Consider the following 22,557-nt stretch of genomic DNA (forward strand, 5'->3'; position numbering starts at 1 on the left):
TGGTATATTCCCCGAAACAAGCTGCATTGATGTATAATGCCTTGCCCTTAAATAAACAGCACATGACGTCTTTAAAAATGTGTTAGCGGCAGCTCATCTTTGAAAAAAAATATTATTATACCACATCTTTCTGAAGAGTACACATCATCCACATCAATTTTGAGAATGTGCATCATCTTGTGTTGCTGTGCGCATCAATCTGTGTCGTTTTACCACACATTTTTGTAAGAGTGTACAACATTATGTGTTATTTTACGCATTTTAACACTAACTTATATGTCATTCTGTAGATACAGATGGGCCATCGGGGTACAGCTAACTTGCCAGCAATGTTACCCGTCTGTTGTAACATGATCTCAAAAGTCGTGAAATGAGCAGTATGAAGTGCAGATTTACGTGCTGTGGACATAAATTATGTGAAAATTACGTTCTTCCACAATGAATTATATTCTATGACAATATCACAAATTGGACACAGCATTTTTAGCTAAAGTTTGGCTAATGGTTACGTTTAGGCAAGTAAAACAACTTTGGTTAAAGTTATGGTAAGGTTTAGGCAACTAAAACAACTTGGTTAAAGTTAGGGAAAGGCTTTGGTCATGGTTAAATAAGAAAAACTTCCACTAAAAGTTAAAATGTCACTCATGGTAGAAATTTCCTTTGTACAAGCTGGGAATTGAACCCTGGTAGCTGGTTTTGAAGGCAAACTCATTCACCCATCCACCACTCAAACCACAGCACCCTTACTTTCCACTGCGCTACTTCAATGTGACACACTACTTGTTTATAGTCGTGTCTATGTGATGTAACCAAATTTTAGCACTTTATGTGCCACCAACACATAATTTGGTGTTATCAAATCATGTTAATTTCACGTATTTGTGTGAGATCAGGTTGCTCTGTTTATGCCTGTTAGCATTGCAAAATTATTGATTCCTACCATTCTATTGACTGCAGAAAAAGCCACGTGTAGAAGTTGTCACGGCTAACATCATGACAGACTAAGAAGACGACAAAATAAAAACAAATGTGGTTTGGATGGGACTCCACGATGAGTGAAGTTCCACCATTAGGGGACAAGTTTGTACCGCTGCACCCCGTCTCTCCATGTGCATCTAAATGGAGACGGGCCTTGAGTCTGAACTGAGAAAGCAAACAAGAACTCAACAGTTGGAATATGTTCACTAATCTTCAAATGTATGGATAGAAGAAAATATCCAATCATAGCATAGATTGTCAGAAAGATAGATAGATAGATGGATAGATAGATAGATGGATAGATAGATAGATAGATAGATCATGCAGTACAACCAGTTTGCTGGGTTTCAGTTGTCTGTCAAATTAACAGATGACAGAAAATAAGACTAAACGCAAAGAGAAAGATACCATGGGTCCAGTTAAACGCTAAAATATAGTAAAGTACATGCTTGAATGGAATTAAAAAATAAATCATTAAAGCCTTCTTCCATTAAAAATAACAGTCTTTGTAATCTTGACATACAGTAGTCTCCTTCTCTTTCATCCTCCTCTCATCAACGCTCCCTCCTATTCTTCCTTCTTTTGTTCCTACCTCCTCTTATCTTTTCATTCATGCCTCTCCTTGTCTCCCCCCCCTCTTTTCTGCTTCCTTGATTTATTCCTCCTGTTTTCTCCCAGTCTCTCTCCCTTCCTCCCTCCCTCCCTCCCTCCCTTCTTCAGTCCTCCTCTGACAGAGGGTCATGTGGGGTCGATGGGCGGGACTTGCTGTGGCCTCTGACCTCGGACTTCCTGTCCTGCAGGAAGTCTTGGATCTCTCCTGGCAACCGCTGGAACTTCTCCTGAAACTCTGCCTCCACGACTCCCTGCAGCTGGAGGAGAGAGAGACAGAGAGAGAGAGAGAGAGAGAGAGAGAGAGAAATGAGAATGAGATATAGAGAGACAGAAGAAAGACAAACAGACAAAGGAGGGCGAGACATAGAGATACTAATAGAGTCTTTGCAGTTGCATCACAAATCTCCCAGAAGCCACGACTGGTGCCATCTTGGAGGTATAGCCACAAATAATGGCTAAATATAATACAAAACACGCTGGAAAAAGAGAGATATCTCAATAAGATGGTGTGGGTGGAGATCCATTCAGTAATGCTATAAGTAAAAGTGAATGGTCTGATGAGGTAGATTTGCTTCGACATTTAGGCTAGCTGTACTCCAAGCACTACAAACTGTAGCTTGAGAGAGTCAGCTCAGTGAACATAAAACAAACAGTTGCTTTATGGCTTTGTTAGATAACTAGCCAGCAGCTAATTTAGCAAAGCAATAAATGTTTATGTTAACACACAACCACTAATCGCTAATTAATGTTGGCTACTAGCCATACGTTAGCTACTGTGTAATCAAATCTCTTCATAACAAGACAATACCAGGCTGGCAAGATATGGTTAACTAGCTAACAAGCTAACATTATCCAAACACATAAGTCAGATGAATCAGTGATGAGTCAAAAACAGCACAGAAATGATTCATGTCCATTTCATACTGTTTGGACAGCTGAGTGTTTAGAAATGCAGCCAGCGTTCAGCCATTGCTGCCAAGAGCTGAGCTGACCTCCAATATGGCCGCACAAGGCGCTTCTGCTAAACTGTGTGGGCGATTGGCCGCGCAGAGCAGCTTGGAGCCCCATGTAGGCTATGAGACATTCTTGCTGTGCATTCAGACAGTTTAAGCACATTCAATATGAAGTAGGCAAATTAGTAGGCATTTCACCACAGCAAGAAATAGCCTAATATATTTCACAGTGGGCAGAGAAGGCTAGGAAGTTAATCTCTCAGTAGAATTTAGATTAGAAACAATTGAGAGGGTTTTGCACTGCATGTGATGCATGTTTGTGGCATAATGTACAGTGGCTGTGTGCATGTCAGTGTTTCCTCTTTGTGTGTGTGTGTGTGTGTGTGTGTGTGTGTGTGTGTGTGCGTGTGTGTGTGTGTGTGTGTGTGTGTGTTACCTTTGGTTTCTGGTCTAGTATCTCCTGCAGCAGCTCATTGTGCTGTTCCACCAGCTGATCATGGCGCTTTGTTTGAGTCTCCTCTAACTAGAGACAGACAGACAGACAGAGAGACAGAGAGACAGAGAGAGACAGAGAGAGAGAGAGAGACAGAGAGAGAGAGAGAGACAGACAGAGAGAGAGAATGACAGAGACAGACAAATAGAGATAGAGAGAGAGAGAGAGAGAGAGAGAGAGATAAACAGACAGAGACAGACAGTTTCTTAAGCTGTAGGCATAATGTAACATGTTAATTTTTATAATGTATGTGATGTATTATATCATTACTCTATGTTCCGCTTGTTGACTGACATACTCTGCATGTAGGATCTATGTAATTACTGTACTGATTTACAGTATTGTTGCATAGTTACATGTTTATAAGTGAATGTATTTTATGATTTCAGAGAGGCAGGGCGAGCTAGACAGAGAATTAGTTTTACAACGCTAAATTATCATTATCGATGCTGCAGTATCGATATTGAAAAAAAAAGTCCTGCTGACCCGTTTGATGTTCTGGACGACTTCATTGACATAGGACTTATTGATCTCAATCTTCTCCCTGGGAACAGACAGACAGATGGGTAGGGTCAGGGTTAAATATTTTACTCTGCAGTCAGATGATTCTTTTTGGTTTTGAGGGATTAATTTATAGATAGCTAGATAGGATAGGTACATGAGGTAGATTAGGAAATAGCTGTGTGCCTTACTCCTCAGCCAGATGTTTCTCTTTGGTCTTCGCCTGGTTGATCTTCTCTGTTCTCCTTCGATCCATCTGTCTCTTCAACTCTTTTTTCTCCCTAGAGTAGCAAGAGAAACACTTTAACTAACAGTGGGGGAGTTATCTGAAAAATTGTGAGCAGCTGGATGGAAGTGCCAAATTTGGTAAACATATTGCAGAACAGTTGCCTCTGAAGAAGATAACAGTCTTAAAACAAAAATTACACCAGAAAAGCACAACATTTGGTAAATGCTTATTGGCTCACCCTAATATGTCCTATAAGGATTGCCCACAAATATCAAACATATTTCTAAAATTTTAAATGGGCCACCTCTAAAGGCAGTTATTTAGTATGAATGCAAATGGTATATACTGTACAAATGGTGCTCACAAAAATGGAAGTGACATATTGCTAAAATTCAAAATGGCCATTTGTTCTGTGTCTTTGCTAGAGCAATGGGCTATGATTCAGTTTTCAGATTTGACCAGCTCATGCATGTCTGGTGCTTCTTATTTGTACATATGTGTCTGTGCATGGCAAGACATTTGTGCCAAACACCTTGCAGGGAACGCTGGTTGAGCTATGGCTTTTATTAGGTCAAATCCCAGGATTGTAAATAAGAAATTTTGTTGTGAATATGAATCCCAAACTTGTGTCTTACTTGTCGCAGATGTCTTTGAGTTTCTTCATCTGGCCGTTGTGGCTCTCCTCAGCCAGACCGCTCAGTCGCTCCGTCAGCTGCAGAACACAGAGCTCTGGTTTAGTACATCTTAACCTGGCTTAGAACACAGAACCCCTGATAAGAACATAGAACCCAAATTTAAAATGCAGAGCTCCGGCTTAGCACATAGACATACATATAGTGTAGAACATGGAACCTTACCTTAGAACACAGAAGCCTTACTTAGAACACAACTGTATCTTAGAACATAGAACACTAACTTAGAACATAGAGTCTTAGCTTAAAACATTGAACCCTAATTTAGAACATAGAGCCTTATCTTAAAACCTAGAACCCTAATTTAGGACATGGAACCTTAGCTTAAAACACAGGACCCTTACTTAGAACATAGAGCCTTATCTCAGAACATAGCACCCTAACTTAGAACATAGAACTGCATCTTAGAACATAGAACCCTAACTTAGAACATAGAACCTTATCTCAGAACATAGCACCCTAACTTAGAACATAGAACTGCATCTTAGAACATAGAACCCTAACTTAGAACATAGAGCCTTATCTCAGAACATAGCACCCTAACTTAGAACATAGAACTGCATCTTAGAACATAGAACCCTAAGTTAGAACATAGAGCCTTATCTCAGAACATAGAACCCTAACTTAGAACATAGAACCTTAGCTTAGAACACAACGCCTTACTTTAGAATGCAGAACCTTATCTTAGAACATAGAACCTCAGCTTTTTTTAAATAATTTTGGTCTGTCATGTCCATTTTTCAATTACCTTTATGAACAAAGCACAGTTCATGTCTCAGATTCATAAGTTATTGTTGTTGTTCTTCATTAAGGGAGGGTGAGTGGTTGCAGTAGTAGCAGTAGAGGTGGTGGGAAGATTTTACCGTTTTAATATGTTCTCTCTGTAGATATTTCTGACTGTAATATTGTTCCTGTCTCAAAGCCAGTAGCTGCTGCTGCTGCTCCTCTCTCAGCTGCAGGAGGCGCTCATCCTTCTCACTGTCTGAACCTGCACATGCACTCCTAATTAACACACAAGCACACACATACAGTATATACAAATACATACACATGCATGCACAAAAACACAGGGAGAAAACAGAGTCTGGTGATGTTTATAAGTTGCAGACTTTTACATTATTGCATTACAATATCAAGCATTTCTCATTACATAATGAAAACAACAATATAATTATTTTTTTCCTAATACATTTGGCACTCTGTTATGTCTTCAGGAACTGTTCATTTAATATAGTAAAAAATATACAAAAATTAAAATTGCCAGTCTGTACTTTAACATGATAATCATTGTGTCATTTTACATCCAAAATAATAAGAACAAGAAAGAGAACGAGAAAGTAAAAAGAATTAAAAAACAATGTGTTGTTGTCCAAATACTTTGGTGCTAAAAGTATAAACACATTTACAACCCACTTACAACACAGCATGTAATAACATGCACAGTTTGTAACAGTTTTTTTCTTTCTTCTTTCATCGCATCTGACCTCTCTCTCTCTCTCTCTCTCTCTCTCTCTCTTGCACACATGCTGACACACACACACGCTCACACACACACTTACACACAAACACACACTCCATATGTACCTGCTCTTGCTGCGCTGCCTGGCAGTCTTCTTGTATTTGTTGTTGAATTCTCGGAGGAGCTCGGAGGTTTTCTTCTGGTGTCTCCTCACTAACTCCTTCAGCTCCTTAAACTGCCGCCTCTGCTCCTTCTGGTAAATCTTGGACTGCTGCAGTGTCTCTACGGTACACACTGGAACATCTGTTTACACATGTGCATTAAGGTGAACATATATTTTAATGGATCTTAATGAGAAATAATAAATCTTTATCATCTTACAGGGAATGCCATCCATTTTAAGAATTCACATATGTTATTTCTTTGCCCCAGGACAATTTAGTCAATGTCTGTGAACTCCTTCCTAAAGCTAGAGATCAGAGAGAAAACCACTGAAATTAAATACACTGGGATGTAAAATCAGCAGCTGCTCCATAGACAATGAATGGGGTGCTTAGTTTGTGGACTGTGGATGGACCATAAGATGGTAAGTTTAGTAGTCACACCAATAATGAAGTTTATATTCTAACAGGTATGAGGTAGGAGTGCAAGAACTCACACAAAAAATCTTATGGGTCAACAAAGTCAGTGCCCCATTCTGCACTTTCAGTGAAAAGCAAATCAAAGTAAACCAAACATATTTGAAACAAGACAGTGTTAAAAAGCAATCCTGGTAATTATGTGTAATTTTTGGCTAAAGGGTTAGTCACATGCCGGCCACTGACCGACCTCGAGACATATTAGAAAACATAATGACAGTTAAATGACAGTAACTGACCTATGAGAACACTTAACACCAGGTCTTCACTCTTGGCTGCTGGTTTGGCTGCTTCTGAAATGCAGAGAAAACATCAATAATAATAAAGAGTATTATTAGCATTAATAGTGTTATTATCAATGGTGGTACTATTGGTGGTATATTATTGTTATTAGTAGTATAAGACCTAGAGTAAGACCTCATTAATACTTGTAACTCACCAGACCAAGTCCTTGCGTGTGTGTCGGTGGATGTTACCTGTGGTAGCTGCCTGCTGATTGGCTGCAGCAGCTTTGGGCGTCGTGGCGATGGGGGTGTGGCCCGCGGGTCCGGAGGCGGGGCTGAGGCCGTTCTCCAGTGGAGCTGACCTCAGATCGTTCTTACGCTCCACGGAGCTGTCAGCCTCATCCTGAACAACAACAACAACAACACTGATGATAAATACAGCCGTACAAAAGCTGTGTGGGGAGGCTCAAATATCAGGCTTTGACATTCACATTGAGTGTCATGGTGCTAAACACAGCCATCCAATAATGTTGTGATAGTTATGACCTATATCCATCTATTTTTGTTATGAAAATACTGTGATGTCACTTACATTGCCACAAACCAGACCATCTTTGATGAATTTTGCATGAAATTTGGTGTGAAAACTGAGGTGTGTGTGTATGAAGGAAAACCCATGCCAACAAGTTATAAGCCATTACTTGATACAAAATTCACTCATCACAGTCAAACTTCATAGCAGGGAGCAGGGCGTTTGTAGGCAACTGTTGCGAAGAGCTCATTATTTCCTTTTCTGTGTGCATTGTTTTCAACATTTACTGTATAACCAGAAGCAAAACAGCAACAATGATAAATTTAACACTGATAAAGACAAGTGAAGCCTCAATGTACAGTATGTCACACATCAACAACAATAAGATGAATCTCGATGTGTCGTTATCTCCATCCTCCAACATCATGATAACCACCGATAAGAGTGACAAAAATGAATAATAAATACACTGAGAAGAAGAATGACCTCAGTCTGTGTGTCCTCCTCTACATCCTCCAGAGTCAGAGCTGCCAGCTGTTTAGACCTCTGCTCCAGGAGGTTGACGTACCGAATCGGGTTGGAAAGTGCCTCAATCACATCTACAGAGGAAATACAAATATATAGACATAGATAAATACAGTAGTCAGAGCTGCCAGCTGTGTTACAACAGGTTTACATAATAGATATGGTTGAATAGGGCCTCTATTACATCTAAAATACATAGAAATTCAGTAAACATATATACAGATGTAGTTATTGTAGAAGTGAAACGTTTTGGGAAAATTACGTTTGCTCTCTTTTCAGCCATCAGATGATAAAGAAATTGTCTGGTATCTTGTCGGCTAAGAGACACTAGAGTTTTGTGTTACAAAGTACTAATTTGGCTAACATTCATGAAAGAACTGTTTGTAGTACTAATGCAGGTTAGATATGAGAAAAATGCAGGAAGAGGGGTTTTAACAATGGCTACCACTTTAGAAAAATAAAACAGTCAGAGCTCCGGTTACTTAGGCCTCAATAAGAGACAGATTGACATGATGGATAAGGTTGAACAGTCTCTCTAGATTAAAAAATACAGAGAAATAAAGTGTAACAGTGTAATGTAGTACAGTTATTGCAATTTCACCATATGGCTATGTCTTGAACCATTACACTCTACACCTTTAGGCTGTTTAAAACTATAAAACCTCTATAATGTCTATAATAAACAGCAGAGTACAGTGTCTCTTTATTTAACCATTACACTGTGTTGTAGCTGGGTAATATAGTGGATATGGTTGGATGGGGCTTCTGTCACACACACAGAATAGAAAGAGGAATAAATACCAAGACAAATATCTTGCAGGAAAATATTGTGTAGGTCTGTGTGCATACATGCATGTGTGTGTGTGTGTGTGTGTGTGTGTGTGTGTGTTACGTACCTGCAAAGGTGTCTGGGACGTAGTCTTTGACCTCTATGTAGACGAACACAGCCGGCAGGATCAGAGGCTGGTTTTTCTCATTCCTCAGGCCAATATAACGATAGCCTGGAAGAAACATTTACCAACACACAGGATCTGATGTAACCACCCTATTGTTATTTAACGTAGAAACCTGGCTTGGATGTGTGGAACGCATAAAAAACAAAGAAATAAAAACATGAAGTTAAGGAACGGCTCTGTTAAAAAGGAATGTTTTTAGGCCCTTTTTAAAAGCATCAAGAGTCTGTGGTGCTCTCAGGAGAAAATCAACAGAAAATCCAAGGAAGAAGACGTCACAGTCCCGCCCACACTGTTTGATTGACAGGTGATCTCTGGGAAGTGCAGTGCAGAAACACCACAGCAATGAGCACTCAGCACCAAAGATGTCATCAAAATAATAAAAACCAGGATCTTGCAGATTACCACTTTAAAGTTTAGGATTAGATAGAGTAAATTAGGGTTAGGGTTAGAATAAATAGAGTTAAATTAACTACCTGGCCTTATGGCAGTCACTGGGATAATTCGATGACCGATGAACTTCCCTCCTTCCTCAAAAGCAGCGATTCTCAGAGAGGCGAGGGTGGGGAGAATCACCTGCCAGACAGTTAACATCAGACCATTATTAACACTGACTCCATTATATGGATATATTAGATAGTATTCACATGGTAGATTATCCTAAATAGTTTCTTCCTGTTTGTCTATCTGACCTTTTTGAAGACGATGGGCTCCTCGTCCCAGACTGGGTTGACGGAGTTGTTGTTCTGAGAGGTTTTGGTCTTCAGCGCTTTTCTCCTGGTGTCGACAGGAAGTCCGAACATCTCCACCTCCACATACACACCCACCCTCCGCTCAGTCAGGAACTGGCCTGAAATCACCTGGGACACACAGACACACACACACAAACACACACATATAACAGTCTATATTATAAACTAATGGGTATTGAGTAAAGGGTTGTACGCAGCACCAGTGAATCTGGTTCTGGTAAGTGGTAGTAGTTATTGCTGATGCAGTATTAGTAATCACAGTATTTGTTATTGCTGTTATTGTACTAGTAGTGCAAAACCAGTAATAGTAGTAGCAGTAGTACAAATGTCAGTGCATTGACAGAAAGTGTTGGCAATGATGCCGTTTATTGTGTTGCTATAGTAATAGCACTATCAGGGTTTCCCACAGCTCTGTAAAGTCAAGGCAGGCGGCCTTAACCAAAAATACTGTTACCTTGACTGAAAAAAAAAAAAAAAAATCCCAAATTCCATTATATATGAGTTTATTTTAATTGAGACCAAAGCAATGCCATCTGCTGGCCAAAGGCGGCATTGTGAGCAGTGAGGATAATATTTGGGAGCATCATGTTGTGTGAGTTGAGTAATATTGGTTCATTGTAACAACTTAAGATAACATTAACGCTATAATATCAGCAAGTGTTGATTATCAAAGTATTTCTTTCATGCCATTGCAAACCATGACTTTTGCACTGCCTTTGACTGGTAGCCTTTTGCACTGGTAGCCTTTGACTTCTCAAGCATAATACAAGCTAACTGAATCATTTCCCGTCTTTATTAACCCTAAATGGCAGATGGAAAACATAAACATTTGGGTGTGCATGTCATTTAGTTAGGTAAACTTAGTCCCATCCCATTTGTTTTGGTGAGCTTACACCCTGTCCATCCATTACTTTAGATTGCTACAATACATTACTTCTTTACATTACTGACACTGCCAGTAGTAATCCTAAATGGTGTGGGGGAAATCAGTAAAGTTAATCTGTTATCTCATCTTTTGCAAAATGTAAACTGTAAAATGTAAGTGTGATGATATTAATAATAGCAGTCGTACCTTAACAGAGAGAGTGTTGGCTACGATGCCGTCCACTGTGTTTTCTGTGAAGGGGTCAAAGTGTTTGTCTGGCCGTCTCATGAACTCAGGCTTCAGTCTGTAGCCACTCCGCCCGTTGTACTCATACATGAAGAGGTTCAGCTGCGTGGAAAGATCTAGAACATAGGTCCAGGGTTAGGGTTAGGGTCAGGTAAGGTTAGAGTTTTTACACCCATTAATAGTTTCCAAGTTGTTTTCGTGCCATTACCTGCAAAATTAAGGCACTGTCCATTTTAAAGCTGGACGCTATTTTCTCATCTTCTTCCTTTGTACCAATCGATTCTCACCAAAATCTTGCCAATTGCTTCATATTGGAGCTACTTATATCTCACTTGCAAGGGAGCACCCAAAGCATGTCTTTTTCAACACACTGATCGCTCACTCTGTAATGAGACATGCTGGTAAAAAGATGTAAATGAAAATGATCTAAAGTCATGCCTTTCTCCTACAGTTTTGATGCTACCTTGGCCATTGCTTTAGCACTTCCTTGTTAACTGTCTATATGCATTACAGTGCAAAGTAATGCAAAATAAATAGTGAAAGCTGCCAGGTTCATGGGAAAACTGAAAATCTAATGTCTCATTGCAGAGTGAGTGTCAAAATGGCAAGACATAAGCTGCTCTATAGTGAAGCAATTGACAAGATTTTGGTGAGAATCGATCGTTATGATGGAAGATGGGAAAACAGGGTCCAGGTTTAAAATGGACGGTTTATGCTTTAAGGTTGGAGAAGTGCATTACAGATTGGAGGTGAGGGTTCATGGGTTAGGATTTGGTTTTACCTATATTGTGGTGGTCTCTGGTTAGAGATTGGGGGTCAGAGGTCAACGCCTGGACTCTCACCTATAGTTTGGTAGTTGAGAGCCACCAGCTGACAGCCGGCGTTCCAGAAGAGTTGAGGCATGAAGTTGGAAGAGTCCACTCTGGTTCCTTTTGGGTAGATACGACTCAGCTGGGACTTATTATATCTGGTTAATGTAAGGTTGAGGACATTTATAGATATTACTACCACCACACTTATTACTACTCTACTACTACACCTATTACTACTATTACTATAGATACTCAACTATAATTTATTGTATCTGGTACACATAAGGCTATGGACTTTCATACATATGACTCCTACTACTACTACTACTACTACTACTACTACTACTGCTATTACTATTACTACAGATACTCAGCTAGGATTTACTATCTGGTTCATAAAAGGTTGAGGAGTTTTATAGATACTACTACTTTTATCGCTACTACTACTACTGCAATTACTGCAGCAACAGTACAACATGCGACAGCAACATGGAAAACACATATTACAAGAAATAAAACATGAAATACAAGCAAAGTCAAGTAAATAAAAATGGGTAAGAATGAAAAAAAACTGTAAATCTTAGTGAGGACGTTTGTTTCAGAACACAAAGCAAGTCACTGCAGAAAAACAGCATGTGTGCTCGACAAGCCTTCCCTGGACTCATAAAGGTTTAAAAAAAACTATCAAGAGAGGAAAAAGAACACACAGTTTAGAGGAGGTGGTTGCTCTGGTATGTAGTTGCTGTGGTAACGGTTGTCAAGGATACTCCACAAACTCCACTGGTGACTTGGTGAGGTGCTCCAAAGCTTTGGTCTCCACAAATGACGACATGTGGTAACAGCGGGCTGCCTCTATGCACAGACATAACACACACCACACACACACACAGATGCACACACGCACACACACACACACACACACACACACACACACACACACACACACACACACACATACACTTTTTCAGAGCGTATCTTGGTTACAACCACACCCTCTTGGACATCAAATTCAAGAACTTTCAAGGTCTCTTTTGGTGAATTTTCTTTACTTGTGATCTTGTCAAGTCAAGAAATCCTGGTGGAATCAAATCAACAATCAAGTGGTTTCAAGGCCATCCATTATCCTTTTCCCAAAATGTTTAAGCCTTATTTTATTTTTCCTAAAAATCCACAAACTTTCAAGGATTTTTAAGCCCTGTGTGAACCCTGCAACAAGAAAAAGCTAGCAGAGAGTACAGACCCAAACATTCAAATAGTGTGTTTGTGTCTCACTGTATGTCAAAGTGTTTCTTACTCTTGGAAGCTTCGAAGGAGTTGAACTTGGTTGGTTGGACGTAGTTCACCAGAGTTGACATTTCCTCTGTAGCCACCGCCTCCCGTTCCGCAGATCCCTACAGTAAACAACAACAACAACAACAACAACAGGAGTAGTAGAGGAGTAACGATTCACCAATTGGGATCAACGCTTAATGTCTAAGAAACAGCTGCTAAAATGAAACTGTTTGCACAATACTGAATCGCATCGTATTGTATTGCATCTTGACAGGGCTGAATGGAGTTGTATTGAATTACTGGATAATTAAAATGTATCTTGTGCATTGAATTGTTGATTCTGTTTCGAGATGTGTAGCGACTCGGTCTCAGAAGGAGAGATACACACGCCTGAGGAGTCAACTGTTAGCAACAGAAACAACAGCATCATCATCATCCAACAGTAAACAGTAATAACCAACAGCAACAATAACAACAAGAGTAAACATCTAAAAGCAATCCCAAGAAAACATCCACATTCACTTTCTTCAAGCTTCTCTATTGCACTCCCTAAAGCACACACACACACACACACACACGCACACACACACACACACAGTAACAACACTCTCTCTCCCTCTTTGAACACGAATACACACACACACTCTCTCTCTCTCTCTCCACACTCACTTTTCCTGCATCACGGCTATTTTCATTTATTCTGTTTGTCTTTCTTGTTATTTTTGCATTTGTTGTTTTCGTCTCATTCTCCTCTCCTCCATGCTGGGTTTTGTCTTTTGGTTTCTGTGCCCAGTTCACCTGTCTGGTCTGTTTGCCATCTTGATTTCTTTCCTCTCTTCTCTTTTGGATAGACATGTTTAATGAGCTCCTTGGGATTTCTTTGTTTTACCCACACAGATTGTACGTCTGTTATCTTTTTCGTTTTGTGCAGATAAACTAAATCGAAACCCAATCAACATCACCTGCCTCCCACTCTTCCCAAGAAAAAACAATGTATGGCAGAAAACAATAATAAACCATAATACCACTACTACCTCAATCTGAGACCTATAGTAAACAATGACAAGAAATTAAAACAATAACAATACACAGCAAGTGTAAACAACAACAAACAATAATGACCACAAGAGGACTAAACAACAACAAACTGCAGTGACAACAGTGAAAGTAAAGAACAAACAAGAGCAAAAAACAGCAAGTCTAACCAACAATGAACAACAATTACATTAAACAACAAGTAAACAAGTAAAACAACAACAACAATGGTATAAAGCATAACAACAACAACAACAATGAGAGTAAACAACAAGAGTAAACAAGTGTAAACAACAACAAATGGCAACGAGAGAAACCCCCTCCCCTCAGCTCTGTATATCACCACTGACCTTTTTACCATCATCATCTTCGTCATCATCATCTTCCTCACTCTCAGCCTCCATCTCTGTTAAAGTTAAAATAACAAAAAAATCTTCATCTTCATCATCTCCATCACTCCCTGCTTCCATTTCCAAATACAAAAGATGAGTTTAAAATTGTTTCGGCAGCAGCAGCAGCATCATTATCATCACTCTCAGCCTCCGTTTCTGTCGGAAAACAAAAAAATGCTGAATAAGTCTTGAAATATTTGCATGCTTTCACTGACTGTGTTTCCATGCAGCCTGGTGAAAGGTTAGTAGGACTGATTTAATGACTGAATTAAACTCCCTCACATAAACACTTCACTCAGACCTCAAGAGTCCTGAGTCAGACTATTAAAAACTATTCAATGGGAGAAATTTCGCTGCAGGTAAACAGCTGAGAACACTTCAACCACATGACAACGTGGCAACTTACAAATGTTTCCTAATTACAAAGAAACACACCATTAAGGGGAAGATTCAGACCGCAAGAGCTGTTCAAATCAGTCGAGGAAAGAATGAGAGATGCTGGGTTTAAACAAACCATATGAGTCAATCAACGCTGGGTTTCAGTGAACCGACAAATACACATTCACACATCTGATATCTGAGTGATGTGACAAATTCAAATCTGTTGTTGCAATTCGGAGTGGAAACCACACTGTGAAATATCATTTGCCCTCAGATGCTTGGGTGGCAGTGCCGCTGTCACACATTCATCCGTGTTACTTTTCAGGCTATCGATTAGCATAAAAGAAGAGGGAGACATAAGACGTAACTGACAAAGAGCAGAGTATGTTTTGGTGGTGGAACGTGTGTATGTGAGAGGCGAGTGTTGTGAAAATGGACAAATCAACAACTGTAAGAGTTTTAAAGATGAATGCAAAACGCACAATTTGATAATCGGTGCCCTTAAATTAAAGCCTGACTGCACTTTAGCTCTATTTTGGCCTTTGGCAAAACTAGATGATGTGTGAAAACCACATTACAGCACTAACATGTCACTGCAGCATGGCGCCCAGTGTAGAAAAACTGTAACTCCACCGCTGGCTTTGTTTACATAGTGTGTTTTATTGTCTGATTTTTTTTTATATATGACAGTTTGTCATAGCGAAACACATTTCACATGGATTTTGAGGCTGTAAAAAGTTTGTTTGCATTTACAAAATACACCTATACACCTGTGTGTCTGTGTGTGTGTGTATGCGTCGTACCTCCAGGGTTGTTGCTAGGAGACACAGACTCATTGTTCTGATTGGCCGGTTGGTCCATCAGTCTCTTGGTGTCGGGGGCGTTGGAGGGTTTGTGGGATTTCTTGTTCTTGATGAGAATTTTGCCCATCAGCTCCTGGGGACTGGGCAGGGTAAGGCCTGACTCCAGCTACACACACACACACACACACACACACACACACACACACATGAACGTACACACACACACACATACACAAGAAATCGATATTGTATGTCTCTCCCTGCATACAATATACTTTTTATATTTACTTACCGTTTTTTATTGCAAAGTGGTTTACATTTGATAAGCAGAAACCATAATAATGGAAAAGAAGAAATAAGAAATTTTGACATAAATTAATTAAGTCATAGACTAGGATAAAGACTAGAATGGAATAGGTGTAATATATTTTTAACTGATGATGTAATGATCAAATTGACCAATAATGTAATAACTTCATTTATTACAATTTATAATTACATTTTTAATTTAAGTTATTTCATTATTAGTCTTTATTACTATTATATCATCAGTTAAACCCCTAATGAAGGAATAATGTGTGAATAGTGTTGTTATTACATTATCCAGTGTGTGTGTGTGTGTGTGTGTGCATTCTTACAGGGTATTTGTCCAGAGGGTCAATCAACAGAGCTTCTCCAAAGATAGAACGACAGTATTCAGCCATCTTAGCCTGCTGCTTCAAACTGATAGATGGATAGATAGATAGATAGATAGATAGATAGATAGATAGATGATGGATGGATCAATAGACGTATCAGTGGGTGAATGGGTGGAGGAATGGATTGATAGAAAGACAAAAAATGTAAGTCAACTTCTGTTATTATCTAAAGTATTATCATTACCGGAACGCTGGTTCCACATCCCCAAATGTAATGTGTCTACACAGAGAGACACACAGGTAGACAGACAGGTAATTAGAGAGAAAGACTCACGAGTCCACGTGGTTTTCAAAAGACAGTATGACAGGGAAAGGGGAAGTCTTGAAGGCGCACTCTGCGATGGCTTCTATCACTTCCTAGAAGAAAAAAGACAACAACAAGAACAACACTAAGTTACAGCGACAGAAACAACAACAATGTGAAACACTTTTGACTTCTCACTCCTACCAGTCTACCAAACTTGTTCAATGGACAAAAATTGCAGAGCGAAAAATAAAATATACTACAAGAATATGTTTGGTCAAGCGTTGCAAAATGGTTGACGATACTTACAACTGTGTAGTGTATTTAGGAAAAAGGTCCTAACTAGTTGAATCACCACAAAATTACCTCGAAATTACCTAGATTAATTGCTACACGTATACCTTAAAGCAGATTTCTGATGTCATGGTGAAGCCGTGTGTGATGACGGGTTCCTCCTCAGCGGTTCGTCCTTTCCACACATCCAACTCCACACAGCGGCACCCGGCCAGGAGAACCTGTCTGTACATCTCTACTGAGGAGCTGCCTGCCAGCTGGCCGGCTGGGGGACGAGGAGATTAAATAATATAAGACATTATGACTGATTAAAAAACAAAGTTAACCCTCAACCATTCTGCACTTTCATTTCAGTACATTTACAACCCGTCAAGAACAACTTTAAAAACATTTCTGCAGGACTGTTACCTGCTCGCTGAGAAAACAGAATTAGACAATGTACTGCAGCTGTATATTAGGATGTGATCCCTCCAACAGTTAGTTTTCTTTCGTCTGAACCAGAGTGGGAAAGTTTACACTGTTGCATTTTTACCATCAAGCCTAATTACAAGCAAACCAGGGCTTGCAAACAAGTCACGACTCACAAGTAGTAGCTCACGACTCACAAGTAGCTCATTTATTGGACTTTTCGGTAACTTGTCATCTCGTTTAGAGATTTTGGCAGCAGGGGAAAGCCAAAACAATTCAAATTCCAGTTCCTGTAAGCAAAGCATGATGGACTTGTTTGGACTCTTTGCTGTAATCTACCTTGTCTGGTCTTCATGCCAGAGACATGAAGAAATAGCCGAATATAAGCATCAGTCCAGGCTGCGATTTGCCCTTAGTTAGGTTAGTTTACCAGGTAGGACTCAATTATGGTTGAGATTAGAATTACACTTAGGATATTGTGTGTGTGTGTGTGTGTGTGTGTGTGTACCTGTCAGATATGTATTGTGGGATGAGTTTATGAAGTAGTGAGACAGGGGGAAGCTCATGTCTTCAGACTGATCCAGTTTTTCAGGTGGGATGACTCCGTTCTCATCACTGGACAGGTAGCTGGAGAAGGCCTGGAGAGAGATAGAACCTACACACACACACACACACACACACACACACACACACACACAGTGAGCTCCCTCAGTATTTGGGCAGCCGCACATTGTTAGATGTTGGACCCTGCAATCCTGTTTTTACCATGAATGTGAAATGTTACAAAAACCATGAGGTTAAACAGCAGACTGTGCGTTTCAGTTTGACACGAATTTCGGCCCTATCAGATGGATGAGGATAAAGAGATATGTCCCCTATTTTACATTACTTTATAATGCTTTTCTCACCTATAAAATAGCTAGATAAGCAGTAGTGACAGAATCCATCTTGGACTGTTTCCATGCTTTTTTCTTCTACCAAACAGCTAACAGTTAGCTTTGCTGCACATGCTAAGGCATCACCAAGCATTTCTTCCTCATGAATAGCATGTGGAAGTTCTCAGCAACCTAGATATATTAAAAGTGTACAAGACCTTTATAATTAAGAATAACTTTAGAAACTATAGTCATGAAGAAACTGGACCAGAAAATAATAAGAGTAAGTGGAAATGATTCAAATGTAATGCTACATGAAAGTGGACTTTGCTAGGCACCTGAATTTGAGTGGAATGATAATAATAAACTTTATCTATATACCACTCATTTACAAAGCACTTTATAGAAAGGCATAAACAACATGAGTTATAGTAAAATTATAAGGAGGAGATAACAATAGGAAACATTCGAAAGAAAATAGGTTAAAAGAGAAAAATAAGAGGGTATGGAATGAACAAATTTGTTGAACTCCATTGACTTGGGATGATCTGCCACATGTCAAGTTTTCTTTGGTATAAATATTTCATGCACCCTCTTGAAGTGTCTCCCAAGCTCTTTCATGGTTTTTCTCACCATCTTGTTGGTTTTCTGGCATTTTAGACTTGAAAAAGACAACAGATTAAATTTTTTCTTTCTTTTTTAGCCATTACAAAGCCTGAGATGTACCACTGCCTACTCACTGTACAGAACAGTTATCTCATGCGTGAGGTGATTACACTATGAGCTTGTTACAGTACCAATAGGCGAATCACCTGTCTTCATATGGAAATGAGCCAATTAGTTTTTTGGAAGGGAGGAGAAATAAAAAAAAAAGTCCACTATTGGTGTTATTTGGGATTATTACACTGCAGACAAAAAAAACCCACCCCAAACTTTTAACGCAACTGGAACGTAGGTGGGACAAAACTTAATAGGTGCTAGCTTTTGTTCTGGCAGGAACCACCACAAATGTGTGCACCCACCTGTCTCTACGTATGTGGGTGGGTTACAGGCATATTTTTTTGCACAGAAGCCATGTAAACCTACAAAGTTAGGCTTACATGTTGCAAACAAATGCAGCTGACTAGCTAACGGACGGCAAGCTAAAGCTATCAGAAATATAGCAATAATCCACAGTCCGATCCAGAGACTGCAGAGCAAGATCCATCACCAGAGAATGCTTGAGTTGCAAGATCTGTGTGTGTGTGTGTGTGTGTGTGTGTGTGTGTGTTTGTGTGTGTGTGTGCGTGTGTGTGTGTGTGTGTGTGTGTGTGTGTGTGTGTGTGTGTGTGTGTGAATGTGTGCGGGAGTTATGTATTTGGGAAAAGCAATACATTATTTGAGATTTTACAATGGTATCTTGTGATTCAATTCATCAGTTAGTGATGTTGGTGTAAAAACACAGCTGTGTGTGTGTGTGTGTGTATGTGTGTGTGTGTGTGTGTGTGTGTGCACCTTGCTTCAGCAGCGCCTGGTCGTGTTGGTACCGCTCCATCAGAGTGTGTGTCTGCGCGGGGCGAAGAGGAGGGTAGAGGATTTCGTTCAGCCGTGGGTCTCTCTGCTTATTGTTGATGAAGTCTGTCATCTGGTCAGCTGACAGCGTCCCATCATCACCGCCCCTTTAAGACAACAGGGTCAAGGCTGAGGTCAGAGGTTACAGGGTGTCTACGGGTCTTTAAAAAGTCTGAAAAAGTCTTACATTTAATTATCTGAATTTAAGGCCTTTAAAGGTATTAAAATGTCTTCAATGCAGTCATTTAAATATCTGCATTTTTGTCACCATGTTATACAGGTTTATTTTCAATTTAGATGCAACTATATGGGAACAGATTGGTGCCAGCAGACATTGTATTTCAATTAAATTCAAATTTATGCTATTAAAATACAATCTCTGCTGGCACTAATCTCTTTCCAGACAACTGTAAAAATAATAGAGGATAGATTCTTTAAATTCATTAATATTTAGTCGTGGCAGAGTTTCTTATGTTGTATTATATTACACATTTAATTTCCTGGTGTCCATTTCTTATACTGCTGATTCAAATTTTCAGAACTTTTATTTGATATTTTCAAATAGTCTCTTTTTGTTTCCTTTTAGTTTGGTTTTGAAATTGGTCTAAAATCCAATTTCAGATGGAATTAAAAGGTCTTAAAAGGTTTTAAATGTTGCTCTCTGAAACCTACAGATACCCTAAAGGATGAAGGGATGGGATGGAACAAGGTTTTTTGGGGTGTAGATGGTCTCTCTGTCTGCTGTTGATGAAGTAATTTATCTGGTCGACTAACAGCTCCACCATTTCCTCCCCTATTGAACAGAACAGAGTTAAGGCTGTGATTAATGCTGCAAAGTCAAAGATCCAGCTTTTCTCTTTACTCTTTCTCTCTGCACAGACAAAGTAGAGGAGAACAGAACAGAACAGCTAAACCGAGCAGAGGAGAATATAACTGTGCATAGTAGAACAGAAGGGAGCAGAACAAAGTGGAACAGAAGAGACATTTTTATTTTAGTTGTCATTCACACATCAAAGAAAACTTTTAAGTGTCAAGATTGAACTTGACACTAAAGTAGTAGTCCCAAGTCAGACCTAAAAACATGACTGCTACATGAAAAAAGGCCTTGAGCTGATTAGAGGACAGGGATCATGGCTGTAGTTCAGGGGTTATGGTTATAGTTCAGGGGTTAAAGTTCAAGGTCTTTCTGTGATCAGTCAAGATGTGGTTTACACTTACTGCAGTTTGAAGACGTTGCTGAGTTCGGGGCGAGGACACAGACTGTCCAGGAAGCTCCTGTAGACTTCAGGAGTTAAGTCTTCCAGTTTAATACTGTCGCCCTGTCAAATACATAAGATACAGAGATGAACATAATGACATTTTTTAATTTCCAATAACTGAATTTGAAATCCTGCTGATTTCAGGACAAAAAAACTCATAATTTTATAGAACTATACAATATAAAATAAGAAAAAGAAAAAGAAGGAAGACTATAGTTCACATCCAGCATCTCCCTCTCCTTTATCTTCATCCTACTCTAATACACTGTTTTCAACTTAGAGGATAAGGCCGGTGTTTTTTAATGCATTGCTTACCGTCAACAAATCCTATGAAAATAACAAAATCAACAATGCATTTGCTCTACTCCCATTACTTTCTGACTTCCCACGTACCGTTTTTAGCCGTCAACCCGGAAGTCATTGGCTCCAATTGTAAGCTAAAAACCTTGAAATACAGCTCACAAAGACATAGTTTCAATTTTAAAAATCGCTAACTGTTACCACGAAAAGTCAGGCTGTTGTAGTTATTACCAAATCAAATTCAAATGGGAACAAATTCTTCATTACGCCGGGGACTATTTTCAGTGCTACGGAACTACTTTCCTGAGATCACAAAGTGTTTACAGCCGGCTTATTAAGTTGTTTGAGGAAAAAGTCGGCCGGCCCGGTGCATCGCGATGATGAAATATGTTGCCCAGAGCAACGGCATGGCTCTTTGACGTGTTTTTAACCGTTTTTTTTAATACAATGCAGTTCTATGGCTGCTGGGACATGAGGCTGCATTGGGCACCGGCTACATGGACGAGACTTGTTGGCAAAACAAAATCATTGCTGATTTTGTTATTTTCATAGGATTTGTTGACCGTAAGCAATGCATTAAAAAACACCAGCCTTATCCTTTAAAAACAATCGTTTCAACCCTTTCTCCCCATCTGTTATTTCTTTACCCATCATGCAGAATCCTTCTAGGCTCAGCAATATTTTGTAACATCTGTTGTTTGGGTGCTGAGGATCTTACCATTGCATTTCTCACAAATCTAGGAATCTGAGCTCGTTATAGATTATTCTGGATAAGAGCATCAGTTAAGGTGTTTACCGGTTCATAAAGCAGTCTGCAAGTCTCCAGGCTGTTCTCTACTGTTTACTGGCTGCTAATAATAACACAAATGTGTTTGGCGTGTTTACCCGTCCGTAGGGCAGTCTGCAGTTCTCCAGGGCGTTCTCCACTCTCTTCCTGTCTGATGAAAACAGGCGAACGATGCTGCAACAACCAGTGACATCACATCGTTATCATCTCATCCGTCATCACATCACGTCACCTACCCGAAAACCTCCTCCTCCGTCTTCCCCAAACCTTCTCCTCCATCTCCTCTGTCTCCCCCAAACCTCCCCAAATTTCCATCTACATCTCCCCCAAACCTCCTCCTTTATGTCCCCAAATTTCCTCCTACATCTCCCCCAAACTGCCTCCTCTACCTCCCCCAAACCTCTTCAACACCCCCCAAACTTCCCCCTCCATCTCCCCCAAACTTCCACCTCTTTGTCCCCCAAACTTCCCCCTCTGCCTCCCCCAAACCTTCCTTTACCTCACCAAATTTCCTCCTACATCCCAGAACTTTCTCCTCTGCCTCCCTCAAACATCCTCAACATCCCCCAAATGTCCCTCACCCAAACTCCCCACTCTATGTCCCCCAAAATCCCCCCTCCACCTCCATCAAATCTCCTCCTACATCTCCCCCAAAGTTTCTCCTCTACCTCCCTCAAACCTTCTCCTCCATCTCCCTTGATCACCTCCCTCAAACCTTCTATTTTAACTTCTCTTAACTCTGCTCTTAGCTTACCTTCACTTCTAAAGATATCTTTCCTATTCTAATCTGTATC

The 22,557-nt window shown here is 39.9% G+C and overlaps 1 protein-coding gene across 1 annotated transcript in view; it reads right to left on the reverse strand.

The window, feature by feature from the left end:
- Positions 1 to 1,694: 1,694 nt before the first annotated feature.
- Positions 1,695 to 22,557, reverse strand: part of LOC139919451 (1-phosphatidylinositol 4,5-bisphosphate phosphodiesterase beta-1-like) — a 26,955-nt gene continuing 6,092 nt past the window's right edge. Inside the window, exons 7-32 of the mRNA XM_078288664.1 lie at positions 21,862 to 21,937; positions 20,636 to 20,736; positions 19,361 to 19,524; positions 17,500 to 17,646; positions 16,691 to 16,848; positions 16,320 to 16,402; positions 15,986 to 16,070; positions 15,348 to 15,513; positions 14,122 to 14,177; positions 12,759 to 12,855; positions 12,232 to 12,316; positions 11,495 to 11,619; positions 10,614 to 10,768; positions 9,482 to 9,649; positions 9,266 to 9,365; positions 8,733 to 8,837; positions 7,798 to 7,910; positions 7,032 to 7,182; positions 6,795 to 6,848; positions 6,043 to 6,220; positions 5,322 to 5,460; positions 4,402 to 4,478; positions 3,729 to 3,818; positions 3,523 to 3,580; positions 2,980 to 3,066; positions 1,695 to 1,847 (exon numbers count right to left, since the gene is read on the reverse strand). Of these exons, the coding sequence (XP_078144790.1) occupies positions 1,695 to 1,847; positions 2,980 to 3,066; positions 3,523 to 3,580; positions 3,729 to 3,818; positions 4,402 to 4,478; positions 5,322 to 5,460; positions 6,043 to 6,220; positions 6,795 to 6,848; positions 7,032 to 7,182; positions 7,798 to 7,910; positions 8,733 to 8,837; positions 9,266 to 9,365; positions 9,482 to 9,649; positions 10,614 to 10,768; positions 11,495 to 11,619; positions 12,232 to 12,316; positions 12,759 to 12,855; positions 14,122 to 14,177; positions 15,348 to 15,513; positions 15,986 to 16,070; positions 16,320 to 16,402; positions 16,691 to 16,848; positions 17,500 to 17,646; positions 19,361 to 19,524; positions 20,636 to 20,736; positions 21,862 to 21,937 (2,971 nt within the window). The remainder of the gene's footprint in view (positions 1,848 to 2,979; positions 3,067 to 3,522; positions 3,581 to 3,728; positions 3,819 to 4,401; positions 4,479 to 5,321; positions 5,461 to 6,042; positions 6,221 to 6,794; positions 6,849 to 7,031; positions 7,183 to 7,797; positions 7,911 to 8,732; positions 8,838 to 9,265; positions 9,366 to 9,481; positions 9,650 to 10,613; positions 10,769 to 11,494; positions 11,620 to 12,231; positions 12,317 to 12,758; positions 12,856 to 14,121; positions 14,178 to 15,347; positions 15,514 to 15,985; positions 16,071 to 16,319; positions 16,403 to 16,690; positions 16,849 to 17,499; positions 17,647 to 19,360; positions 19,525 to 20,635; positions 20,737 to 21,861; positions 21,938 to 22,557) is intronic.

This window comes from Centroberyx gerrardi, chromosome 15 (assembly GCF_048128805.1).
Source record: "Centroberyx gerrardi isolate f3 chromosome 15, fCenGer3.hap1.cur.20231027, whole genome shotgun sequence".
In the NCBI taxonomy this organism is placed as follows: domain Eukaryota; kingdom Metazoa; phylum Chordata; class Actinopteri; order Beryciformes; family Berycidae; genus Centroberyx; species Centroberyx gerrardi.